Source organism: Saccostrea echinata, unplaced genomic scaffold, assembly GCF_033153115.1.
Source record: "Saccostrea echinata isolate AGI-Se365-2 ecotype Australia unplaced genomic scaffold, CSIRO_AGI_Sech_v1 ptg000012l, whole genome shotgun sequence".
Lineage (NCBI taxonomy): Eukaryota > Metazoa > Mollusca > Bivalvia > Ostreida > Ostreidae > Saccostrea > Saccostrea echinata.
Window position 1 is genome coordinate 22,920,728 of NW_026889761.1, and position 23,451 is coordinate 22,944,178.

General features: G+C 34.8%; 1 protein-coding gene across 2 annotated transcripts; it reads right to left on the minus strand.

Annotated features, from left to right (window-relative positions):
• Positions 1 to 1,000: 1,000 nt before the first annotated feature.
• LOC133185559 (activating molecule in BECN1-regulated autophagy protein 1-like) lies at positions 1,001 to 23,341 on the minus strand. Of its 2 annotated transcripts, none has more exons than XM_061320850.1 (16): positions 23,109 to 23,341; positions 18,682 to 18,822; positions 17,517 to 17,575; positions 11,279 to 11,462; positions 10,639 to 10,814; positions 10,362 to 10,454; positions 10,111 to 10,238; positions 8,082 to 9,323; positions 7,805 to 7,892; positions 7,384 to 7,529; positions 7,101 to 7,211; positions 6,508 to 6,693; positions 6,139 to 6,236; positions 3,398 to 3,454; positions 3,150 to 3,289; positions 1,001 to 2,946 (listed from the first exon to the last, which is right to left on the minus strand). In XM_061320850.1, exons 2-16 carry the CDS (start codon positions 18,805 to 18,807, stop codon positions 2,772 to 2,774), a joined length of 3,009 nt encoding a protein of 1,002 aa, XP_061176834.1. In that variant the 5' UTR covers positions 18,808 to 18,822; positions 23,109 to 23,341; the 3' UTR covers positions 1,001 to 2,771. The 2 variants fall into 2 exon arrangements, with proteins under 2 accessions (XP_061176834.1, XP_061176835.1); XM_061320851.1 differs by lacking the exon at positions 23,109 to 23,341 and adding an exon at positions 19,779 to 19,821.
• Between the last annotated feature and the right edge of the window lie 110 nt (positions 23,342 to 23,451).

The following is a 23,451-nucleotide window of genomic DNA, read 5'->3' on the forward strand; positions in this document are numbered from 1 at the left end:
TCTGTTTTGCTATTGGAAACCCGAAATATGTGTCCAATCAAAAGTAAAATAGGTGATGCACAATGGCACTGTGTAACAAAGATTCTGTGAAAGTTTTCTCTGAAATTTTATTCATTGGTATAGGAGGCGTTGTAAATACGAGTTTCGGATAAGAGATGGGTACCCCTCAATATTATAAAAAAAATGGCAATGTCTATGCTTTGCTATTGGAAACCCAAAAAATGTTTCCAACCAAAAAGTAAAAATAATAGGTCACAATGGCACCATGTAACAAAGATTCAGTGAAAGTCTCGCTAAATTTTATTCATTGGTATAGGAGGAGTTGCGAACAAAAGATGGGTACCCCTCAATATTATAGAAAAATGGCAGTGTCTGTTTTGCTATTGGAAACCCGAAATGTGTGTCCTATCAAAACGTAAAATAGGTGCACAATGGCACTAAGTAACAAAGATTCTGTGAAAGTCTCATTAAATTTTATTCAGTAGTATAGGAGAAATTGAGGATAAGAGATGGGTACCCTTCAATATGATAAAAAGAATGGCAGTGTTCTATGTTGTGTTATTGAAAACCCGAAATATGTGTTTGATCAAAAAGTAAAATAGAAGGTGCACAATGGCACTGTGTAAAAAAGATTCTGTGAAAGTCTAATTAAATTTTATTCAGTGGTAAAGGAGGAGTTGCAGATAAGAGATGGGAACCCCTAAATATTATAGAAAAAAATGGCAGTGTCTATGTTTTGCTATTGGAAACCCAAAGTGTGTTTAATCAAAAAGTAAATAAAGACGTGCACAATGGCACTTTGTAACAAAGATCCTGTGAAAGTCTCATTAAATTTTATTCAGTCATAAAGAGGAGTTCTAGATAGGAGATTTGTACCCCAAAGCATAACGGACAGACATACAGACATCCCAATCACTATACATCGGGGGGTATAATAAAGCTAGAAGTAGATCTGATTTACACATATCTCTGTCACAAATTCTGTAACTAAAATCATGTATTCTGCTCCCATATTTTATTTCATTACATGATCCATAACAAAACAATACAATAAAACAAATCATTTACAATGACAATAGATTTCATGGCCACATTTACAGCATCTTTTTTCAAGAGTAACTATCTTTAAAAGACAGATTACTGTCATTTTGGCATTCACCTCTTATTATCATCATTAACAGCAGAACTTAGATTACTTTTAATCTTAAATGTTTACATTTCTGCTTTGATAAAAGAAAATAAGAATAATGTATTTTGAAATTGCTTTATAACATCATTTTTTCAGCACTTAACATAGCTGCAGAACTGTAGCTCTCTGGTCAACAAAATTTGGAAAGACAAACCAGAGAGTTACAGATCCAAGCATTGCAAGAACCTTCAATTTATGGTGCCGCTTTTTTTATTCCCCATGCTTTGGTATCCTTTCTTGTATAATGTGCATTCCCCAGCTTAAGCATGGTATCCGTTGACTAATCATATACATGTATTTCACTCGGTTCCAAACAAACCTAGTACATAGAGAAAATCTACACTCCTGTGACGTGTGTTTTATACATCTAATTTCATTTTTATATAAATATTCATTTGTTTTCTTTTATAGATGACATAAATGATATTTTGATATTTGACACACCCACCCCAACCACGAAAAAAAAAATTACCTAGATTTTCTCAGGATGTGTATTGTCTGTTTGGAACCATTTAAAGGTAAAAAAAAAAAAAGAACAAGATTACGAGTAAAATATATGGGTAATTGATGGATACCATGCTTTAAGTAGGGCAATGCTTATACAGCAATAATGCTTGAAGTGTGCAACAAAAAAGTAGCATAGTAAATCGAAGGCTTTAACAAAGCTTGGATCTGTAGCTCTCTTGTTTGTCTGTCCAAATCTTCTCAACCAGAGAGCTACAGTTCTGCAGCTATACTTATCACACACATGATTTTTTTTTTTTTTTAATTTGCTCATAAAGGAAAAAATTTTATGCTTCATAAATATCAATGATATAAATAAATATATGTAGCATTCACATATATGTCAACTAACAACATAAACTGAGGGAAAACAATGTTTGAAATTTTTTGAAAATAAATGGGGGCCTGCTTTATAAAATGACTTACAACTAAGAACAAAATGTAATTTTACAAACAACTGTCTTATCTACATTAATTTGAAAATGGTTTTAACCTTTTTTTAAGAGAATTTTGGAAGATACTTTTACAGGAAGGAATTTTTAATAGAAGAGTAAATTTTAAAGATTTTTTAATCACAAATGTTTTTGGTCTTAGACGTTATCTGCCCTGCTCCCTAACCCCTCTGCTACTGGGATCGGCTAACAAGAAAGCTGTTTCCTATGTATCTGATTAAATCCAGGCCTAGCTTCTTCCTGATTGCAGAGGGCAAAAGGAACAGGTTCTAATTTAACCCCCCCTACTCTTCAGTTGACTATGCACCTTTCAGAGTAATTGCTGATGGCTTAATTATGGGAAAAAACTAAGAGGGCAAGCAAGCCATTAATTAGATGGCCCCTGTAACGAAACTAAGGATAAAAATGATATTATTCTATTCTTCAAAATAATATGTCCCTGATATATATTGCCCAGAACATGACAAACGACATACACAAAATCATTATATGAACATCACAACAAAATTTAAGTTATACTATATCAAACATTGAGATGTCCTGTGCTTCAATGAACTTGAATTTTATTCAAGATGTTAAATTCTATTTTGCCGTTTACTCCAGAGTAGAGTAGTAGTACTTCCTCACTATGTGTTATCGTCAGTGTCTGTCTGAGTCGCCGCGCTCCGTCTAACACCTGGTGTCTGTGTGGAAGAGTTAATCCGAGACACTTCCTGTTCTCCTGACATTCTGAGCATGTGCATCAAGTTTCTCCTGATTGATCTATCGTCAGAGTTATCCCCCTTTATGGACATCTTAGTTCTGGAAAAAGGCATACATGCATAATAAAGTTTTACTTTAAATACATCAAAATTTTCACTAAAGTTACTCTGTAGAAGACCACATACATGTATATAAACTCATAGCAATTATGTCTTTATTTAGACTTAATATGGACTGGTCTACATGTACCAGTCAATGCTGCATGGTTGAAATAACATCAATCAGTTATTTGTGCCACTCACCCTGGCCTACAGATATGTAGATCCCCTCTGTTTGTTCCATACACAATCCCCTCCCCCGATTCTGGCAGCCATCGTGTGGAGTTCACACTAACATGGGTCCGAATATCCATGTCACAAGGATGCATTACATCGGTTACATGCTGAGGAAAAGGTACATCATTAAAACTGAGGATCTCAGTGGCCTCGATATAAATAGGAAAATATTTCACATGGTGTTATTTATTTCCTATGAACATACTGATACATACCTGCATTGACTTTTCACCAGCATGTTTGTTTTCTAACTTCAAGATCTGTGCTACCAACTGTAAAACAAATCATCATTACTTAAAACTTTAATTCAAGCATCTCTTTAGAATTCAGGAGTCACATGGATGGGCTACAATGCTCACCCGAGTCAAAATTTTTTGACAAATAAGTATTGGTATGTAGAAAAATAAAACACCACAGAGTTGCCATCAACTTACAATTTATCTCAAAAAAATTTTCAGTATATTAAGGCTTGACATCTAAACTTATTGTGCTTGTGGTACTCAATATATTTTTGTATGAAACTGTCCTTCCTTGTGGCCTAACCCTTAAGCTTGTCCAAGATGTCTGATTTGATTAAAGAAAGCCAAATCTACATCAGAGGGTATGATTGCACATTAATTTGAGAATTTACGACCAGTATTCTTAAAATAGATTTCAAAGATATATGTTTTATTGTAACAACTAGATGAAATCCCGCGCAAGCGCGGGAAATTGAATTTATACCACTACCGACAGAAAATATATTGTAGTTTCTACTGACAACCTACAGCTGGCTTATATCAGGAAAAAAAATCCCGCATGCAGTAGATGTACATCCCCCCTTTTCTGTAAAAACTCAAAATATATCAACTTCATTAATTGACGTTTATTGTGAAACCTGTTATACTATGTTATTGATATTGTACTTCTGATGCTCTTATTTCATTTTCGTCAAGGATAAAGCAGCGAATATGTAGTCAGTACATTTTACTGTTAAATTGATTTGGGGGAGGGGGGAATTAACCGGTACTTGGGTCTTGGTTTATAAATATGTATGTACTTTATTGATATGTAAATAATGTTACAGTACTTTACTTTTTTACATATGAATAAGGTACATACATTTTTATAAACAAAGACCCAAGTACCTGTGTAAAAATTAGCTTTTAACGCCCTATGAATAGGCCGAGTATTTTAAACAAAAGAGTGTATTCAGAAGAAAAAAACTGAAATGTATTGATTAAAGCACAACATTTTACAGCTTTAATTGTATTTGAACAATACCTTATTCATAATTTTCTATTTTCATGTAAGCAAGTGTATTATGAAGTACAAATTGTACTTCGGGTTCGTTGCCACGATGCTCTCAGTGAGATTATACACAAATTTTACCGATAAATTTTTTAGGAAAACCTACTACATATATGTAATAGTCTTTCGATATATAAATATATTAACAACTTATAGTGTTATCAATGATTTACCATTATTTCAATGACCATTCATACAAAGGCTTTTTTAATGTTCACGCAACGTTTTTCATTTTAACATCGGGCTCGATGCTTTATGATGTTCTAGAAGCTTCCGTCAATATTGAGATCGGTGATGACGAAAATAATTTGCACATTTCCCTTTTTAATCGGTTATCACAACTTATCTCTTTTATATCATTTAAATCAAGTTTTGATTGAATAATTCAGTGATGACTTTTTATGAAATAAATAAACGATTGCTTGTTGTCAGTTTCATTAAAAATTGCCAGTAACTTAGATCCGCCAACCGGAAACGCCACCGTACTCACGTTTTTGCTATTTCATGGCTGTATATAGAAAATGAAAGTAGACTTTTAATTTAATGTACGATACTTACTATGCGAGTGAAATCTAAAAATAGTTTACGGACATCATCTTGTATCTAGTTTATTCTTAGAGGAGTAAGTAAGAACTCTGGTGCAGCCGTTTCGGAGTTTATTTGCAAAATTTATTAATTTATAAGTATAGATTAAAATATGACCCTGGTGCTTCTGAGAACAAAAGTTTGAAGATTTTTGTCATCTTGCTACATTTTCCTCTGTAAAACTTTGGCCATTATTGTGTTCCAGCTTAGCCATTGAGCCATAATTTGAACTTGATTCTATGCTACAGAAGAAATGCTTGCATTTTTAATTTCATGAATGATACTCCCTGCTTTTTTTGGATTTTTTTTATATATTCTTTATTTCTTATGCAAAACTCAGGGCGTCTATCATAGCCAATGATCAGGGTGCAATTCCTGTGTCATGTGACTGTATTTTTATAATGTTGCTGTTACCTATTAAATACTTGATATCATGATTACCAAAAAGAACTCTTTTGCTGTGGAGGTAGGAACTGTCTGTGAGATGGGGACAATGTGCTGTTGAATACACTGCAAGATCTGATCACTTAGAGATTTTAAGGTTGCATAAGAAAGCAGTCCTGGTTAAATTCAGTAAAACATGCTATTAAAACTGAGAGTAGCTGGTCACCTGCATTACATTTTTGTTGATACTTTCTGCAAAGCCAACTCTTCTCATCAATTTCAACCATTTTTTCCTAATAATTTCTACCTTTGGAAGTCGATAAAATACTCTAAACATTCCAAATTAGACCACCTACCATCTGCAGTGCTACCCTCTGCAATACATTATACTTTTAGTGTTCATCTGATTGTCACTAGTATAAACAATGTTATATCCGGTAAATCTCACAAGATTTACAGCTTACACCTTCCTTGACTTTGCCCCAAAAGAACTGCAGTAAGTTGGATAACCACGAGGTAATCATGATGCTAAATATTGAGTGATATAACTGACATGTGATAATTCTACTTGATTGAGTGAAACTAGTGACATGTGATTATGTTGCTGTTACCTGATTGGGTGAAACTAATGACATGTGATTATATTGCTGTTACCTGATTGGGTGAAACTAATGACATGTGATTATATTGCTGTTACCTGATTGGGTGTGAACACCCAGGAGAGCTGTTTGGCAGCTAGCCCAACCATCACATAATCACATCCAGGTGACAAGCTCACAGAGATGGCATTTGGTCCTGTAACAAATACAAATATCCATTTACTTGCACCATCAGTTACAAAATTTTACAGCTCCTATCTATAAGGGTAAGAAGGTATGCCTCATCATCCCAGAGTAAGGAGTGAGACAAACATCTTCACAAACACCCTTTTATAAATAACAAACAAATACAGACCATTGCACTTTAAGAACAAACTTTGTGTATACAATCTCTGTATAACTCTAAATATGAAAAAATGATGACAATGCCCTTATTTAAATATGGAAATGAAGATCTATCATCTTACCAAAGCTTTTAGTGTAGAGGCACTGTCCCCTTGTCCTGGTCTCCAGGGAATACACAGCCAGAATATTGTCGTCGGGGAAACCTCTGTGACTCGGTACAAATGTTGCCAGCATGGTGCCATCCTGAGACAAATTACAGCTAGCTTCATTGTGAAGCTTACAATGCTGTACAATGATGTTGGACTTTGCTGAAATAAAAATAAATATTGAATATTACAGAGATCATTAAACATAGGTAATCAAAGACTAAAGAACTCAAATTTACAAGAGATGTCTGTAAGTTAGACAATGCATCATTCCAAAAGGAGTGTTCAAATGAAAGTCAAATGTAGTGACAGTAAAACTGCTAACAAGCATTCATTAGATATACAGCTATTCTCCATGCAAGTTTGGTCTTGACATTCAATGTAATTGCAACTTTCAATTAGGAGCTTAACCTGTACTCTTCATACCGTAAAAATTCTTATGTTTAAGATCTGTTGAAAGTTTTATAAGTTAAAAATATGTTGCTCTTATACCTGTATATACAGTTTTAATTAGAAAAATGTAAAAAAAAAAAAAAATCATCTTTTCCTTTAATTTATTTTATTCTTACTGTCAGTGAGATCTGGTATACAGCACTTGGAGAAATCCCAGGCTTGGATACGATACGTATGGTTGATAATGTTTGCTGCCACAGCAGGCTCTCCACGCCCCATGAAGGCATCTGAAAAAGTCAGTTGTTTTATACAGGGGGACATTAAATGTAAAGTATCCTGTGATTTATGAAAGATAACAATTTATCGACTGGGTCTTTACAAGGTTGCAGCATCAGAAAATTGCGATACAACTCACATATGTATAGGGATTTCTTGGTTTTTAAATGCTAATTTACAAACCTGCTATGGCTCTGTTGATGGCAGTCTGAATCGGGTCATTGGGTCGGTTAATTGTGTTGTCTAGGATACTGACAGAGTAGTGTGGGTGGAGATGATGTCGCTCTAGAGACTGCCAGTTCTGGGAGGAATCTGGATCTCGAGGAGCACTACAAGACAGGTAAATACTGTAGATCACCAAATTTTCGCAAGACCTCTCATTTTCATGAGATAGGTACTTAATACTTATCAGAGGGACAAAATTTTCAGGAATTCTATTTATTACTGTATATAATCTTAACTTATAAAAATACACACGAGAACAAAATTTTTGCAAGCAGAGGGTCTGGAAAATAAGGTTCTAGCAAATAAAAAGTGACTTACAATAGGTACTGGCTGCACAGGTACACTTGATTAATTTACAGGTGATTATAATGACACCTACCTGTGTGTGTGTGTACTACTTATGTCCTGGTGAGATGACCTTAGCGCCGTCTCCAGCAAGTGTTGTCCCCTCTCCATGGAATGTGTACCTACAGTACATATACATACAAACATCAATAATTGATGTTTTCAAATACAATCCTGAATAATTCAAATGAAAAATTTCTCTCTGTGTAAAAGTATCTTAAACTCAACCCTGAATGTGTTCCTATTTTAAGTACCAGGTATTTACATTATTTATATAATATATAAGACAAATTAATAATGTAAAATCTCACTGTCTTCCAATCGGCTTGCTGAGGCTCCTTCAGCTTGTTGGATGTGTCTGGCCACCAGAAATGATGTTGGTCTACGTCCATTTACATCCCCCTCCCGAGCAGACAAGAAAGACACTCTATGATGCTGTAATCTTCTTAAACTCTCGTTAAAGGTATTTCTGAGAGTGTTTATTCTTCTGTCTAGTTCATTCATCTCACGTTCAATACGCGCCGTAATGGAGGCAAAGTTCTCATGGATGCTGGCACATATGTCAATATTATCCCCCACCTGGGTTAGACGAGCATCACCCTCGGTGTTACTAGGTACATTATTATTAGATGTAGCATTATCCACATTAGAAGCTCCTGCGTTAGGATTCTCCACACGTCTTATTTCATGCATCTCACCTAACTGACTAGGATCGTGTATAGAGTGAACTTCTGGTCTCACCAGTGAACCATGTCTGTTATAGAAGTAAGGACGAGAGAATGCACTCCTTGCTGAAGCATTGTTTATTGAGTTTTGTAAACTCCTGCGTCTAGCTCGTAGCTGTGTAAACATCTCAGACTCACACACTCGCCTGAGGTGTCTCGTGTTGAAGTTCCCACAGACAGGACAGTTGTCTCTTTCACAGTCTGTGGTGGAGGAATGCTGGGATATGTCATTATTAGAGAGTCCTCGTGAAGCTATGTCACTGAGATTAACAATCTCCTCTGCCCTCTCCTCTTGGGGTGCTACATTAAATGCAACAGTTGAAGCATGAACTTGATTACCCAGCCTGCTGTGGATGGATTCATTCATTGCTTGTGACTCAGAGACAATTCTAACTCCTGTGGGAGGGTCCAAAGACTGAAAGGGGGGACTGGCTTGTTCTGGTGACCTCTCCGTAACAATCAGTGTTCCTGGGACACTATCACTGTTTGACACAGGCCTAGTTTGACTAGGCTCAATGTCTGTACTAACTACATCTGGTGTCGTCTCCCCACTCACATCATTCTCTGCTGAGGCCGCTCTAGGAGGGTTCCTCAGCAATCGAGGTTCTGCTGGACTAGATATAACATCCATGTCAGTGTCAGGTGAGGAGGAGTCATTAGAGGCACCAGAGGGAATTTCTGTCCTCTGGGGTCCCCCATAGGTTGATCTTTGGGAGGACTCTGTGATGTGGGAGGCATACTGCCTTGCCAAATTGAGGCCTTCCTCATGAACTGGTGAATGTGGGTGATTAGATGCACCATGTTGAATGCTAGAAGAGGACTGAAGATCTGAAAATCAAAAAATGTGTCATTTCACTACAAAGTATTGTCAATCTTATATATCTCAAACATGGTGAGACTGGAAAAAACTTTCAAGATACCCGAGAATTTGAGATATTAGAGAGGTGGAGATCTTAAACTTGTACGGGTACGTGTAGATGTACTTTGACGTACATGTTCTTGTAATTTGTCGGTTGAGATTTTACTGCCATGTAACATGAACGTGTAAATTGTGATCGATGTCTCCATTTCAACTATTTAGTCCATTTGTGATATCACTCTGACTTTAGCCAGTAAATAAAAGATGTTTGAAATAACTGCTCTTGAAACTAAACATCCTAAATAATGTACAAGTTATCAGTTTTCACACATTGACTAATATTTATTATAAGAGCAACAAGTTTACACTTACGTGTAGATGCCACTCTACAAGTTTTAGGAACGTGTAGACAACTTGTCATCACTAAAACTGATGACATAATATGCGAGGAATTTAGGGAATTCCCCTACTAGACGTACCCGTACACGTTTGAAATCTCAACCTCTCTAATAATGATTTGGACCAGACTCACTTTCATATATTCCTTAATCAACACTGACATATCAGTATTCAAGATTTCAAGATACCAAAGTATGCCTGTATTTGCACCTTTCAGAGTAATCAAATGCGAAAGTCTTTAAAGTGCGAAAAATTTTCTCTGCTTATAAAGCAATACACTTACATATAATTGAAGTACATAAGTCATGTCACTAGATCTGTATAAAGTCTTTAAGAACACAGAAATGATATTTTTACCCTGTCCTCCCTCAGTTTGGTTTAGGACTCGGTCTCGTCGAGATGCCTGGAAACATTCCACCAGACCATCATACACGTTACCCAGCTGCTGGGTTCGTGGGTTAGGTGGGGCGGGGCTACTGTTACTGCTGTAAATATCAAGGTTTATGTACTTTTTTTCCATCCTTTACAAAAATTGATTCAAATATCTACTAAATTCTGATTTGCATATATCTGTAAACTACCCTTTGAGAAACTGGTAGCTCACTAACCTTATAAAGGATACTCTGGACGTAGGTCTTACTGTGATGTTGTTGGCAATCCCTGTGTATAGGTATGAACCTAGGGGGTCAAACTTCACCCACCTACCATAGAAAAAAATACGGCAATATTAAAAATTTGTCAAGTTACTGTTGATGAAAAACTAATCTAATGAGGTATCAAATGATATATTTTTACTGCATATTATGCAGCAAAAAGTCTGGCAACTTTCAAGGGCAAGAATTCAACTTTCAAGAATTCAAGGGCATGTAATAAATAAATACAAACCTGATTTTTTCAAATTCAAATTTAGTTTTACAGACAACAAATGGCTCTGGTTGACTCCAATCCCAGAAGTAAATATGATTGGTCACTGAAAACACCAAAACATGGTCTGTGGGATGAAAGGTCAAAGAGGTTATGACTTGACTGTCCTTTGACCTCCAGACTTCTGTTCCACAACCCTGCAAATTGATGAATATCAGTCAAATGGGGAATTTCAATTTGCACATTGTCTTCTTGATAATTCACAGAAAATCAATTTCCAAAATAATTATGAACAAAGGGAAAAATGCAGACTTTAAACTCACTAAAAGAAAGAGAAATGTTTGTGGAGAGAACCAGTAAGTAGTTCTACTGGACATGCTGGAGTGAATACAGTTACTGTAGATCATCAAATTTTTATGACACCTTATTTTCACCGAATATTATTTATTTCATATTAAAGCATAATAAAATTTTCACAAATTTGGGTTGGTGACCCATATAATCTCTGATAATACAAATACATGTATATGTGAAATTAACATTTTCATGAGCAAATAGTCTCGTATGATTTAGGGAAAATAAAGTTCATACAAATAAGAAGTGATTTACAATATTATATTTACTGTTTTACCCTGGTAGAAAATGTACCGATAGAACTTACATGTAGGTCCCATATTCGGACCTCTCCTCCAAGACAACCTGAGGCTAGGATCTGATTGGACGAGGGGTGGAAGGCGAGACACCAGGGTGTGCGAGGGTGGCCTCTCAAGATGTGGAGACATTTACCTGTTGCTACTTCTGATACCCTAACTGTGTGGTCCCCATGTGTGGATGCCACCTTGGTTCTGAAAGAAAGACAAAATAATTACCCACTTAAAAACAAAAAGCTCCCAAGTGCCAGAATCACTCACCAAAAGAACCAAAATTCACAAACTTTGACTGATCAGGGGTAATGATTCCAAAATGGATGATCAAATAGCTATAAATTTGCTAAGTACATAACTTGTGTCTAGTTGAATTGGTCATATTTTCATATATGATCATAAGATTGTCAAATAAATACATATAACTTAGCCAAAAGCTACACAAATAACAAATGTATACTACAGGGACTTTATCTCCAACAAAAATTCTGGGATCAAACATTAATAAAAAATTGTAGAGCTAAAACAAAAAGACCTTTTTTTATTATAGAAGCATGATTTGATTTTGTCATTACATTACAACTCTAACAGTTTTCAAGACATTCTTTTTCAAGAATTAAAAAAACAAGAGGCCCAAGGGCCTTAACGGTCACCTGAGTATAATGCAACAATTTAGAGGATCCACAGAGTATAAAATGAACTGAAAGGTGAAGCTTTGTTACCCAAAAGCAAGAAAAATAGGGTGATCAGGATCAACAAAATAATTAATCTAGTATTCATTAACAGTTCATAAATTAGGTTCTAATCTGTTCCCCATTTATCACTATCACCATACAGTATATTAACAAACTTATCAATAGAGCCCCTTCCCCCTCCCCCAGCGAGAAACACCAGAGCCTCTCACCCTGGGACCAGAAGTTTGCCCATCATAAGTAATCACTTTGTTTATCTGCTTAACACTAAGAGCAGACAGGATTATTTAATAGAATTAATGCATTTTCACTATATTATCAAGAGCCCCACCCTTACACCAGCACATCTGACCCAGGGGTCATGCAATTCACTACTCTGGAAGAAGCATTCTTGCTCATCATAACTATACACTTAGCTTCTTTGCTTTTTAACCAGGAGAAGAAAAGAATATTTTCAAAGAAATTTTGCTTTTTCACTATATAATCAATAGAGCCCCCCCTCCCCTTTTCATCAGAACCCTTGACCCTGGGGCCATGAAATTCACAATTTTTGAAGAGGCACCCTTGTGTATCATAACAATGTACTTAATTTGTTAAAATAATACCCAGGGGCAGAGAAGAAGATTATCAAAGAAATAATTCACCTTCACTATAGGATCTATACAGCCCCACCCTAACACCAGAACCCCTGATTCTTGGGCCATGAATTTCACAATTTTAGAAGAGGCATCCTTGCTCATCATAACAATTTTATTAGTTTGTTTAAATAATACCCAGGAGCAGAGAAGAAGATTTTTAAACATAAATGCATTTATAATAAATAGAGCCCCGCCCTAACACCAGAACTCCTGATCCAGGGGCCATGAACTTCTTAATTTTGGAAGAGGCATCCTTGCTTATCATAACTATGTATTTAATTTGTTTAAATAATACCGAAGAGTAGAGTAGAAAATTTTCAAAGAAATAATGCACTTTCACTAGGGATGGGTATCGGCAAAAATTTCGTATCGCGATATATCACGATCCCCCCCCCCCCCAAATATCACGATAATATCATGCTATTTTTACAAGCAATTTTTGCAATGATTTCAAATGAATATTCATAAATTTTCCAAAAATATGCTGCAAAAACATAACTTCACTTTTTTTCATTTTTTCATTTACATAATATCAAGCCATTTTGGATGCTAGGATGCCGTTCTTTTACCGTTTTCAACATTTTTTTTACATTTCCTGTAATTGTAATTTGAAAGAATGAACAAATAAATGAATAATATCTGGAATTTACAACTATGTAGCTAAATACCGGTATTTTAGTCTCCGTATCACGATACGTATCACGCAATTAAAAATCACGATATACCGGTATACCGATAAAATCACACATCCCTAACTTTCACTATAATATGATCTATGTAGCCCCGCCCTAGCACCAGAACCCTTGATCCTTGGGCCATGAATTTCACAATTTTGGAAGAGGCACTCTTGCTTATCATAACTATGTATTTAATTTGTTTAAATAATACCCAGGAGTAGAGAAGAAGATTTTCAAAGAAATAATGCACTTTCACTATATGATCTATAAAGCCCCGCCCTAGCACCAGAACCCTTGACCCTGGGGCTATGGATTTCACAATTTTGGTAGTCACTCTTGCTTATCATAACTATGTATTTAATTTGTTTCAATAATACCCAGGAGTAGAGAAGAAGATTTTCAAAGAAATAATGCATTTTCACTATATGACCTATATAGCCCCAACCTAGCACCAGAACCCCTGACCCTGGGGCTATGAATTTCACAATTTTGGTAGAGTCACTCTTGTTTATCATAACAATGTATTTAATTTGTTTAAATAGTACCCAAGAGTAGAGAAGATTTTCAAAGAAATAATGCATTTTCACTATATGATCTATATAGCCCCACCCTAGCACCAGAATCCCTGACCCTGGGGCTATGAATTTCACAATTTTGGTTGAGTCACTCTTGCTTATCATAACTATGTATTTAATTTGTTTAAATAATACCCAAGAGTAGAGAAGAAGATTTTCAAAGAAATAATGCACTTTCACTATATGATCTATATAGCCCCAACCTAGCACCAGAACCCCTGACCCTGGGGCCATGAATTTCACAATTTTGGTAGTATCACCCTTGCTTATCATAACTATGTATTCAATTTGTTTCAATAATACCCAGGAGCAGAGAAGAAGATTTTCAAAGAAATAATGCACTTTCACTATATGATCTATATAGCCCCACCCTAGCACCAGAACCCCTGCAAAAGCAAGAGAATTTGACATTTCAGGGGCTATAACTCCAACAAGGATGCAAACTCTTGATAATTTTCCACCTGCAAAGTTTTGCCTATCCGAATTTTTTAATGTCTGAGTAATGAGCAAAATACTGCATATCACCCCCCCCCCCCCCATGTTCTATTTGTAGTAACAGTGACCTTGTTTTTGATTGGATCAAAATGAAAAGTGGATTGTTTTGTAGAAGACATGTTCCAAATCATTTTTACTACAAAGTTTCAGAAAAATCTGCCCTGTAGTTTCAGAGGAAAAGATTTTTTAAAAAGTTTGTGACAGGCAATGAAACCAACACCTATGGACCCCAAGTGATGGCATAAGCTCACTTAGAGAGTCAGGTGAGCTAAAATTATATTTGGTTATAGCAGGTAATACATTGTAAGGTACATACATGTCTAAACAGATTTGATTCAGAGTCTGATTCAACCAAGATAACTGATCAAGCTATTCAATATTATCTTTCAAAAAGTATCAAAGTGTCTGCAGAAGGGAACTTGTTTGGAAAAATTTATTAATCAGCAAAACCTAGAAGTTTGCTGTGTAGAAAGTAAGTTCTGATGATACTGATCTGAATACCTGTCCTTCAGTAAGAACAGAGTACTACAGAAGATACGGGGGGGGGGGGGGGGGGGGGGGGTCACAAAAACTCATGGAGACAATGTCCAATGAGTATAAGATTAAGACATAAACAGAAAAATTTATAACCATGCACATCACAACAACAACCAATCTAACAAACCATATGTTCCTGTTCATTTATTAATGATAAAACTCCCCCTTGCTATCCCTAGGTTGTAGTGACTTTGTTTGATCAATGATAAGGGGTCTTTGAGGCAGAGTTCAGGTAGAGTCCATGTCCTCAGGTGACCAGCCAATCAGACAGAGGGAAATAATTACAGACGGGACATGGAGAATTCATTAAAAGTCACATGCCATGGAAATTCAATAGCATTGTTAGCTAATGGTGCAAGTGATGATTCTCTTCTGGGTGATTTAGCAATTCAGTTAGATAAATTATCAAAATTATGTGCCTTTTAATCAATGTTTTCTCATTTTTGTGGATTTTTATTTTTAAATACATTTTTTCTAAACAGTAACCTGTTTCTTTTTTCTTTTCTTTTATTAATAAACTCACCCAAATATGAACTGAATTCATTTTTTCTGACTGAAATGTATTTTTTAAAATACTTTCTAATTTATTTTATTTTTTTTTTTAAACTTCAAACCTTTGGTTTTATAAAGAGGATAAGCAGCAAGCTTTATAAAACCAAAGGTGAGAAGGCCATGTTTCTTTTTGACCTCCCTCCCCCTATCCTAAACTGAAACCTCCTCTAAGATCAATCAAAATATATGACACAGCCACATAAAATTCAGATCCCTTACAGAAAGTGGCTGGTGATTGGAAAGTCCTGTTGTTAGATGCTAGACCTGATAAGTAGGGATCAAATCAAGATTAAGCCTTACACTCTTGATCTTAAATAAAAAGAAACGGCAAGTTTCGAACACTAAGTAAACTCAATATTAGGAGAAATATACTGACATTAATTATTATGTAAGAGTAGTGGAACAACAACCAGTCAACATCTCTTTTTTTTCTTTTCAGGACATGCATATATAGTTTATATACAACTGAAATTATGAATGAACTATACTAGTACATCTGTACGTGTATCCCTTTTAGTTCAATGGACACTAAATTTTCATTTCCAAGTGAATTATAGGAATGTACAGTATAATACCTCTGAGGGATCGTCAGAGACAGAGAATACCAATGAACCCAATAAATAAACCCAGACAACACATTATAAGTCAGATAGAATGCTCTGAACTATCGACCCCTGAAAGGTGTACACTGACATATATAGCAGAGTCTGATAATTGACTCCAGTGGTGATGTAAGGAATTGCTAGGTTACAGTGACACTGGGCCTCAGGCACTCAGAGTACAGACTAGTACTGTTTAATGTCCAGCCCAGCCACTGTTATGTAAGGTGATCCTGTTCTTGGCAGCCAATACCTCAAGTTATCATGATACAAGTTGTGAAATTTGGCTGGCATGTAAAAGTTCAACACTGATCAATAGCTATAACAATTATAAAGCAAGGTACATGTATGTGAATATATATGCTTTCTTATTCCAATAGTATGGGTAAATACAAGTATTATGTACTTTTCAATAGAAATGTCACCCTGAAGATTTTTAAATACCAAAATTTAAAAATAAATAGAAAAATATTAAAATAATTCAGAGAATGCAATAATGATACTGTATATTTCCTGTTGACTATACCGGTAATCAGAAATACAGTCTCTGAGTGTTGGAAGCACATTCACTAATGGAATGCAGTGGATTCCGTATAACTAAAACAAACATTTTTGCCCTGTTGATGTTTATATCTATCCCCTGTACCTGTTGACCGGTCAGTGACCTGGCTAGTCGGAGGCCAGACCACCAGAAATCATTTGATCGTACCAATTATTGGACCATTGTGTTTGATGTGCAGAAAATCTGACCCCTGGCTGACCAACGCTTTGCTTACTCTGGCCTTCCTGGTAGTTTAGAAAGATTACTGGAATCAAACATAGGCACTGTTTGACGAGTGGGAATCGGGGTGAATTATAAACATCATTTACACTTCATTATCAGAATCAGTGAATGAATCTTGTTGAAAAACATCCAAGTCTTCAAATACATTTTTTTAAAAAAAAGAAGTTAACTTACAAATTACCATTTAAATATATTCCTGCAAAAATGTTACTACCGAATGTACAACTTACTGCCAACAATAATTCTGTAAACTGATGAGGATACTATTCCAGTACTAAGGGATTATTAAGATTTTTCACAGCCCTGACTTTATGTGTCTATGCAGCAAAATAAACATTTTTATTTAAATAAAGTACATGTATACTGACTGTATATCAGATACTACTCTCAAACCTTACAAAGAGGACATATAAAACCCCACCTAAATCCATTAGACACATGTCTATGATCAAATTAAGAATCAGATTACTACATAACTACCATAGAATTACACATAACATGTCGTATATTTGTGCAATCGTAACTCTAGAAAAGAAGGTTGCACCTTAAGTCATGTTTGCTTTCTAAAGACTTTTAACTAATATCAAATCTCAGAATCCAATAGTCTAATAAAGTCTACATCAATTTTCATTACTGGAGTACTTTGAAAATGCTCTTTAAATTATGTGACCATACACTGCCCTGTCATACATAAAAATCTGCTTACCCATCAGGACTAAAATCCATTAAAAATGTAGCCCTGCATTGTCCCGACAGTTTACATGGCTGAAAAATAAAATGATCAAAATATGGTACTATACATGTAATATGATATGAATGCACATATATTTTTATACCTTTTTAACGTACAAAAATAAAAAATGTTACAAGACAAAATTTTTTTTTTCCCTTGTGGAAGCAGCTAACGAAAGTCAAAAAACAAAAATCTCTGATGAGATTGTAACTCTACTCGGGTATGTCCTTATAATAAAGGAAGATTTATATACAGTGTATATATTTTATTTTCAAACTTGAAGGGGGGGGGGGGGGGCACTAGTATAACATGATTTGGGCCTGTTAAGAAGTTTTCCCATTACTAACCCAAGTTTGCTGCATGCTGAATTTTTTGGTACACAATTATGTAATCAAAAACTAATATACAGAATTATGTATCTTAGTACCTCACGTACTTGTGTACCAAGTCTTATTGAAATCAGATCAAAATTGTAGGAGGGGTAGCATTTTGAGAGAATAGTACAGAAATTTCAACTTTTAGTAATCATGGCGACATTAGTTGAAATCAAAAACGGATTGAGAGAGTTTTGTACAAAATTATAGTCTATTTGTGTACCAAGTCTTATTGAAATCAAACTTACACTGTAGTAGGAGTAGCTTTTTTGAAAGAATTTCACAAAAATTTCTAATTTTAGTAACCATAGCAACAATTTTAGTTGAATTCAAAAATCGATAAAAAGTATTTTGTATCATATTTATAGTTTACTTTTGTACAAAGTCTTATTGAAAAGGGACTAAAACTGTAGGAAGAGTAGTGTTTGAAAATTTTTACAGCAATTTCTATTTTTAGTAACCATGCATGGCCACACAGTTCATCGAAATCAAAAACTGATAAATAGAATTATGTATCTCAATATACTAGTCTTCTCTGTACCAAGTCTTATTGAAATCAGACTAAAACTGCAGGAGGACGAGTGTTTAGAAAAAATGTTTACAGACAGACAGATGAACAGACGATGGACACCTTACTAATGCATAAACTCTTCTTGGTCCCTGACCAACAGAGCTAAGAAAAAAAAAAGCTTCATTGTGTTCCATTAATAATAATGCTTTTCATTATAAAATAAATCTCATCAACTACACAACAACAGATTTACCTGGTTTATGGTGGGTTTTGATCCTTTCTCTTCCAGATAACCCAAAACTGATGACCTTCCAGATTTGACCTTGACCCCTCCCCTCTCTCTATTGCTGAGGTAACTCAGCAGATTAAACTTGGTCATCTTCCTAGAGATTCACTACAAAGTAAACAAAAAACACCTGAAATCATAGAAATAAAGCATTTATAGTGCAAAGTTTGACCTGTTGAGATTTTATAAATATTTATTAAAACTAGATAGTATAAACATGAATGTCTTGCCAATTAATAAAAACAATTGCATAACTCAGGAATTCTTGAATTTTACTGAAGGGCTGATCAAGACTGATGAGTCCCCTTTACACTGTAGGCAAAGTGAACTTTAAATGTTAAGGGAAAATTAATGTTAAGGTTAATTAATCCATATTTACCTAAAACTGATGTATATATATCATAATTCACAAATAGAACGCTAATGCATAATACACGTACAAATCATACATAAATTGTTTTTCAAATTACAATAAACCAAAAATACTTTTTAAAATGGCTGATTTGTCAAGCTGAAATACCAACATTGAAAAAAAAGGGGGAGAACCCAACTCCATTTTAAACAGTTTTTAACAATTATAATAATATTTTGCTGGACATTTAATGTGCACAAAATACCAGTCTTTCCAAAATATGTCAGACTGTAGGACCTGACAAATGTGCAGTGCCTCAGTTCGATGCGCCATGTTTTTTACACCGGACTACAATGTCCGATGTCTGGTTTTATGTTTTACCATTTTGACATAGAATCATTAAAACATTTGCTTTAAGAAAAAATTTTGCACAGATCCAAGTACATAAATGAGTGTGATTAAAATTGCATGGACCCTAAGATATCCTTGGTTCTGCATTTTCACTTTTTGATATTAGTTTTTTTTCAGTCTGAAAAATTTGGTTGGTCCAGTGTTTTCCTCAAGTACACAGGACCAAATGTCCAGTGAGAACAAAAAAAACTTTCGAATAACAAAGCATTTTCCTAGACATATATCAAATAATATGCAAAAAATGAAAGCACAATAAAATAAACTATTAACTTTTAAAATAAAATTAAGTAAAGAAATTTACCAAGACTGAAGTGATTTCTTTAAATATGCCTTTGCATGTTGGTCCCTAAGAAAAGCACACCATGTGCATTTGATCAGTTTGGCAACCTAACGCAGAAAATTTATCTGCTTTACTGATTCAATCTATGTTCTGACATGGCGGAAGCTGCATTATGTTTGTGCAGACTGGGAAAATTGTTTGCATTTCCAGGACAAGAGCCAATAAAACTAATACAGCATTAATCTTGGTCGCCCTGCTGAGAAATGAAAGACAACAATTGTTTGGCCCTCCAGTAGACATGCATTGCTGTTGACATGCGACTTCATACCCCTTGATGCATTTGACCCCTCCTGTTGTCATCCATAGCAAGTTACTATGTCATTTAGCAGAAGGAATTTCCTTCTGTTCTCCTCCCCCCCCCCCCCCCTTCTCAAATAGTCATTAGCTCTGGCAGGGATCACAATAGCTTGCCCCCTGTGCTGGGTGTCTCTGGACAATAGGATGAGCCTGTTCTGTGGCTGCAAGGCCTTACAGGTGAATCAGTCAAGTCCTTAAATGCCCCATCTCTCTCCCCTGCACAGTGCAGTGTCCGGTCAACAGTGCAGCAGGGTCAACAGTTAATTTGGTCACTCAAGTTCATAAATATAGATAGCTAATAAGCAAGATAACCCAGAGAATTCCACAATATTACACATTTAATGTATGCAGGGACTGAAAATCTTCAAAACTGATAATCAGCATAATTTATCTTTAACAGATTTGTGAAGATTCTAAAAACTTCATGTAGTTTCTACGCTGTTTTCCTTCAATATATTTTGGACAAATTTGGGAGGGGGGGGGGGGGGGGGAAGGAGTCATCAGTACATGCAGTATATGTCTCCTTCATTTACAAATTCATTTGAGTGTTTCATATTTTAAACTGTCTTTAGAATTAAAGTAACAGATAAGCAAAACTAAAACATTACTATTTGTGGGACATATGTATATACTAAACTCCTTTCGAGTTGTCAAATCAATAAAAAATACAGATTTTCAACATTTACTTTTAGAAAATAAGCAAAAAAGCTAGGACTCATTAATTAAATATTTAAATAATAAATCATTTTAATTATTATAGTTGTATCTGCCACTGAAGTTGCATCATTGCGATACTCATGTGTGATATCTTCTTTTATGATAATATTATAAAATGAAAGGATCCTAGATGTTTCCGAGATATATTTATTTAAAACTTTCACATCAAATTAATATATATATGTATTTACATCAACTGAATATTATCTCCCTTTTTTCTTATACAAACTACTATCGTTTATCAATCCTTTAATGCTGCTAAGGAAGCCACTTGAGCAATGTCTCTTCCATCCATGAAACATACGATGACACACAAATCAATAATATAATATTTATCTACTTAATCCCACTTTATTTGATTAGTTATACTGACATAAATCTAAACAATTAAAAATAAAATGTTTCTGTTAGTACAGGGATTAATGGTTGCAGCTGTTGCAGAGAAAATTTACATAACCTGTTTACCCAGGTTGTGTATTCAAAGAAAGCATTTTATTGTTTAAGTAATGTATCAGTCCTGATATAAAATTTCCAATGATCATCATTTTCATAAATCATCCCTGCGAATACAGTTACTCTAAAGTGTAGACTGCCACATAATTTTTTTTGGGACATTATATAATTGTTTTATCAGTTCCAAATTTTGACCATGCAGTTCTGAATAATCAATATTAAGCTGAGAGCTGAAAATTAATAAATTTAAAAGTGTAAAAATACATTTGATACCTATGATATTGGGACCATGCTCGGAAGTCTGGTACATAATCAAGCTACTTTACAATGCAATAAATCCGGATAAACATGACAATGTGACATATTTTTCCACAGAAAATCATCTGTCAACACCTTAATTTTCCAAATATATTAACATTTCAGGTATCAAAAGTAAGCATCATATGTAATATAACAAACACCAACTTATATATTTGTTTCCTTGTAAAGGTTTTCCTCACTGAAGAAAAGATTGAAAAATGTCTTAATCCATTGGAAATACCATTATCTTACTAGGTGGCATTTAATTTAACTTTTCCTAGGCATTTCATTTGATGATGTACAGAACATATATTTTTAATTAATTTAAAGCAATATGAGCTGCAAGTTTGATGTCAGAAATATTTGTTGCAAAATTGTAATGAACTATTTCAATGACAGGAAAAAAGAACGTTTATAAAGTTTTGATGTTCATATTTGCGATGAAAACACTATTTTTAAGCTTTGGTTGAAGCAGAATTACATTATTGTCGTCCTGTACAATATTGATTCCTTATATAATACTATATATTCGATTGTAAAGAAATCTTTCTTCTGAAATTATTTAATACTTTATTTAAGTCAAATTGATCGAAAAGGTACAAATTACATAGAAATTTATCAAAATAGCACATTTTAACAGCAAAATTAAATTCTCAAAAATGCAGCTCATATTGCTTTAAAGTCAATCTGCATGGGAACAGCTGAGTTATTTGGAATTCATCAGCTTATTCACAACGGTAAAATGACTATCCACATTTACCATGTTTACTTGCTTTTTAAATTAAAGTTACTTTGGAATATTAAAGTTTGATCAATCTACATTAAGTACATTTAAATCCACAGGTCTTTGGACTACTGTGAGTACTTTGACAAACAACTTAGTTTTAAAATAATGCCCGCGTACATCTACAGTACCCCTGAATGGGTAGCCAATTCGGAACTAGTCAAACAACTGTATTGGCAACTATATCAAGTTGCTGTCAGTGTCTCTGCAATTATCAATATCTAGTGCAGGGTTACATGTCCCTAAGAATTAAAACAGCAGGGGATACTAGAAAAGTAGGAGGGGTTTAGGGTTCCTTCCTAAACAGTGGGATGAGGGGGAAATACCAGAGTAATCCGGGGATTACCTCATTATTGGTGGGGAAATTCTCTGGCCCCCAGTCTTAGGGACAACCCTAATGGGAGAAACTTGGAGAGGCTAACAATTAAAAGCTTCTACAGTACTTTAATGACTACACTTGAATACAGGATGCTCACTTTTTTTAAAATCAATATGCCATGCAATGATGTAAGCACTTTACAAAATCATAAAATTTACAGGGCTGACGCCAAAATGCAGATTATAAAAACAAAAATATATATAACAAAAGTATTCTATAATATTGTATAACCAGGGATGCATATCGAGGAAATTCGAGATTGTATTGTATAAAACACAGAAACAAAGGATTAAGATTCTGAAGATCGCTTGGCATATGTAAGCTATTGGAAATGTTTGACAGTTTTTAAATAAATACTCACCTTCTAATTAATTGCTGTGTGCAGTGAACATGTTGAAATCTGAAAATCCTGGCAATATTTGTTATTTTTACACACAGGATGTCGTTTATGAGACAGGTTAGGTAAAACTCATCGTACGAGAACCTGACGATCAGTTATTTATTTTTCACAGTTTTGATTTGACGGTCAGTGACTACAATCCTAGAAAAGATCATCCCTTACACACACGGAATCCTAAGACATTCTCACTCGCCTGCCTCGGCTGTCTCCGTGACTTCGAGTTCGACGAGCGGTTTTGAAAGTTAAAGAGAACCCGGATGTTGTCTACAAATGGGTCAAAGGTAAAAATGGCAGCGCCCATGTG

Coding starts and splice junctions, on each gene's coding strand:
- LOC133185559 (XM_061320850.1), bottom strand. CDS start 18,807: ATGACCAAGTTTAATCTGCTGAGTTACCTCAGCAATAGAGAGAGGGGA. Junction 10,815..11,278: donor TCCGAATATGGGACCTACAT/GTAAGTTCTATC, acceptor ATCAATTTGCAG/GGTTGTGGAACAGAAGTCTG. Junction 6,694..7,100: donor TATACCAGATCTCACTGACA/GTAAGAATAAAA, acceptor TTTTTATTTCAG/CAAAGTCCAACATCATTGTA.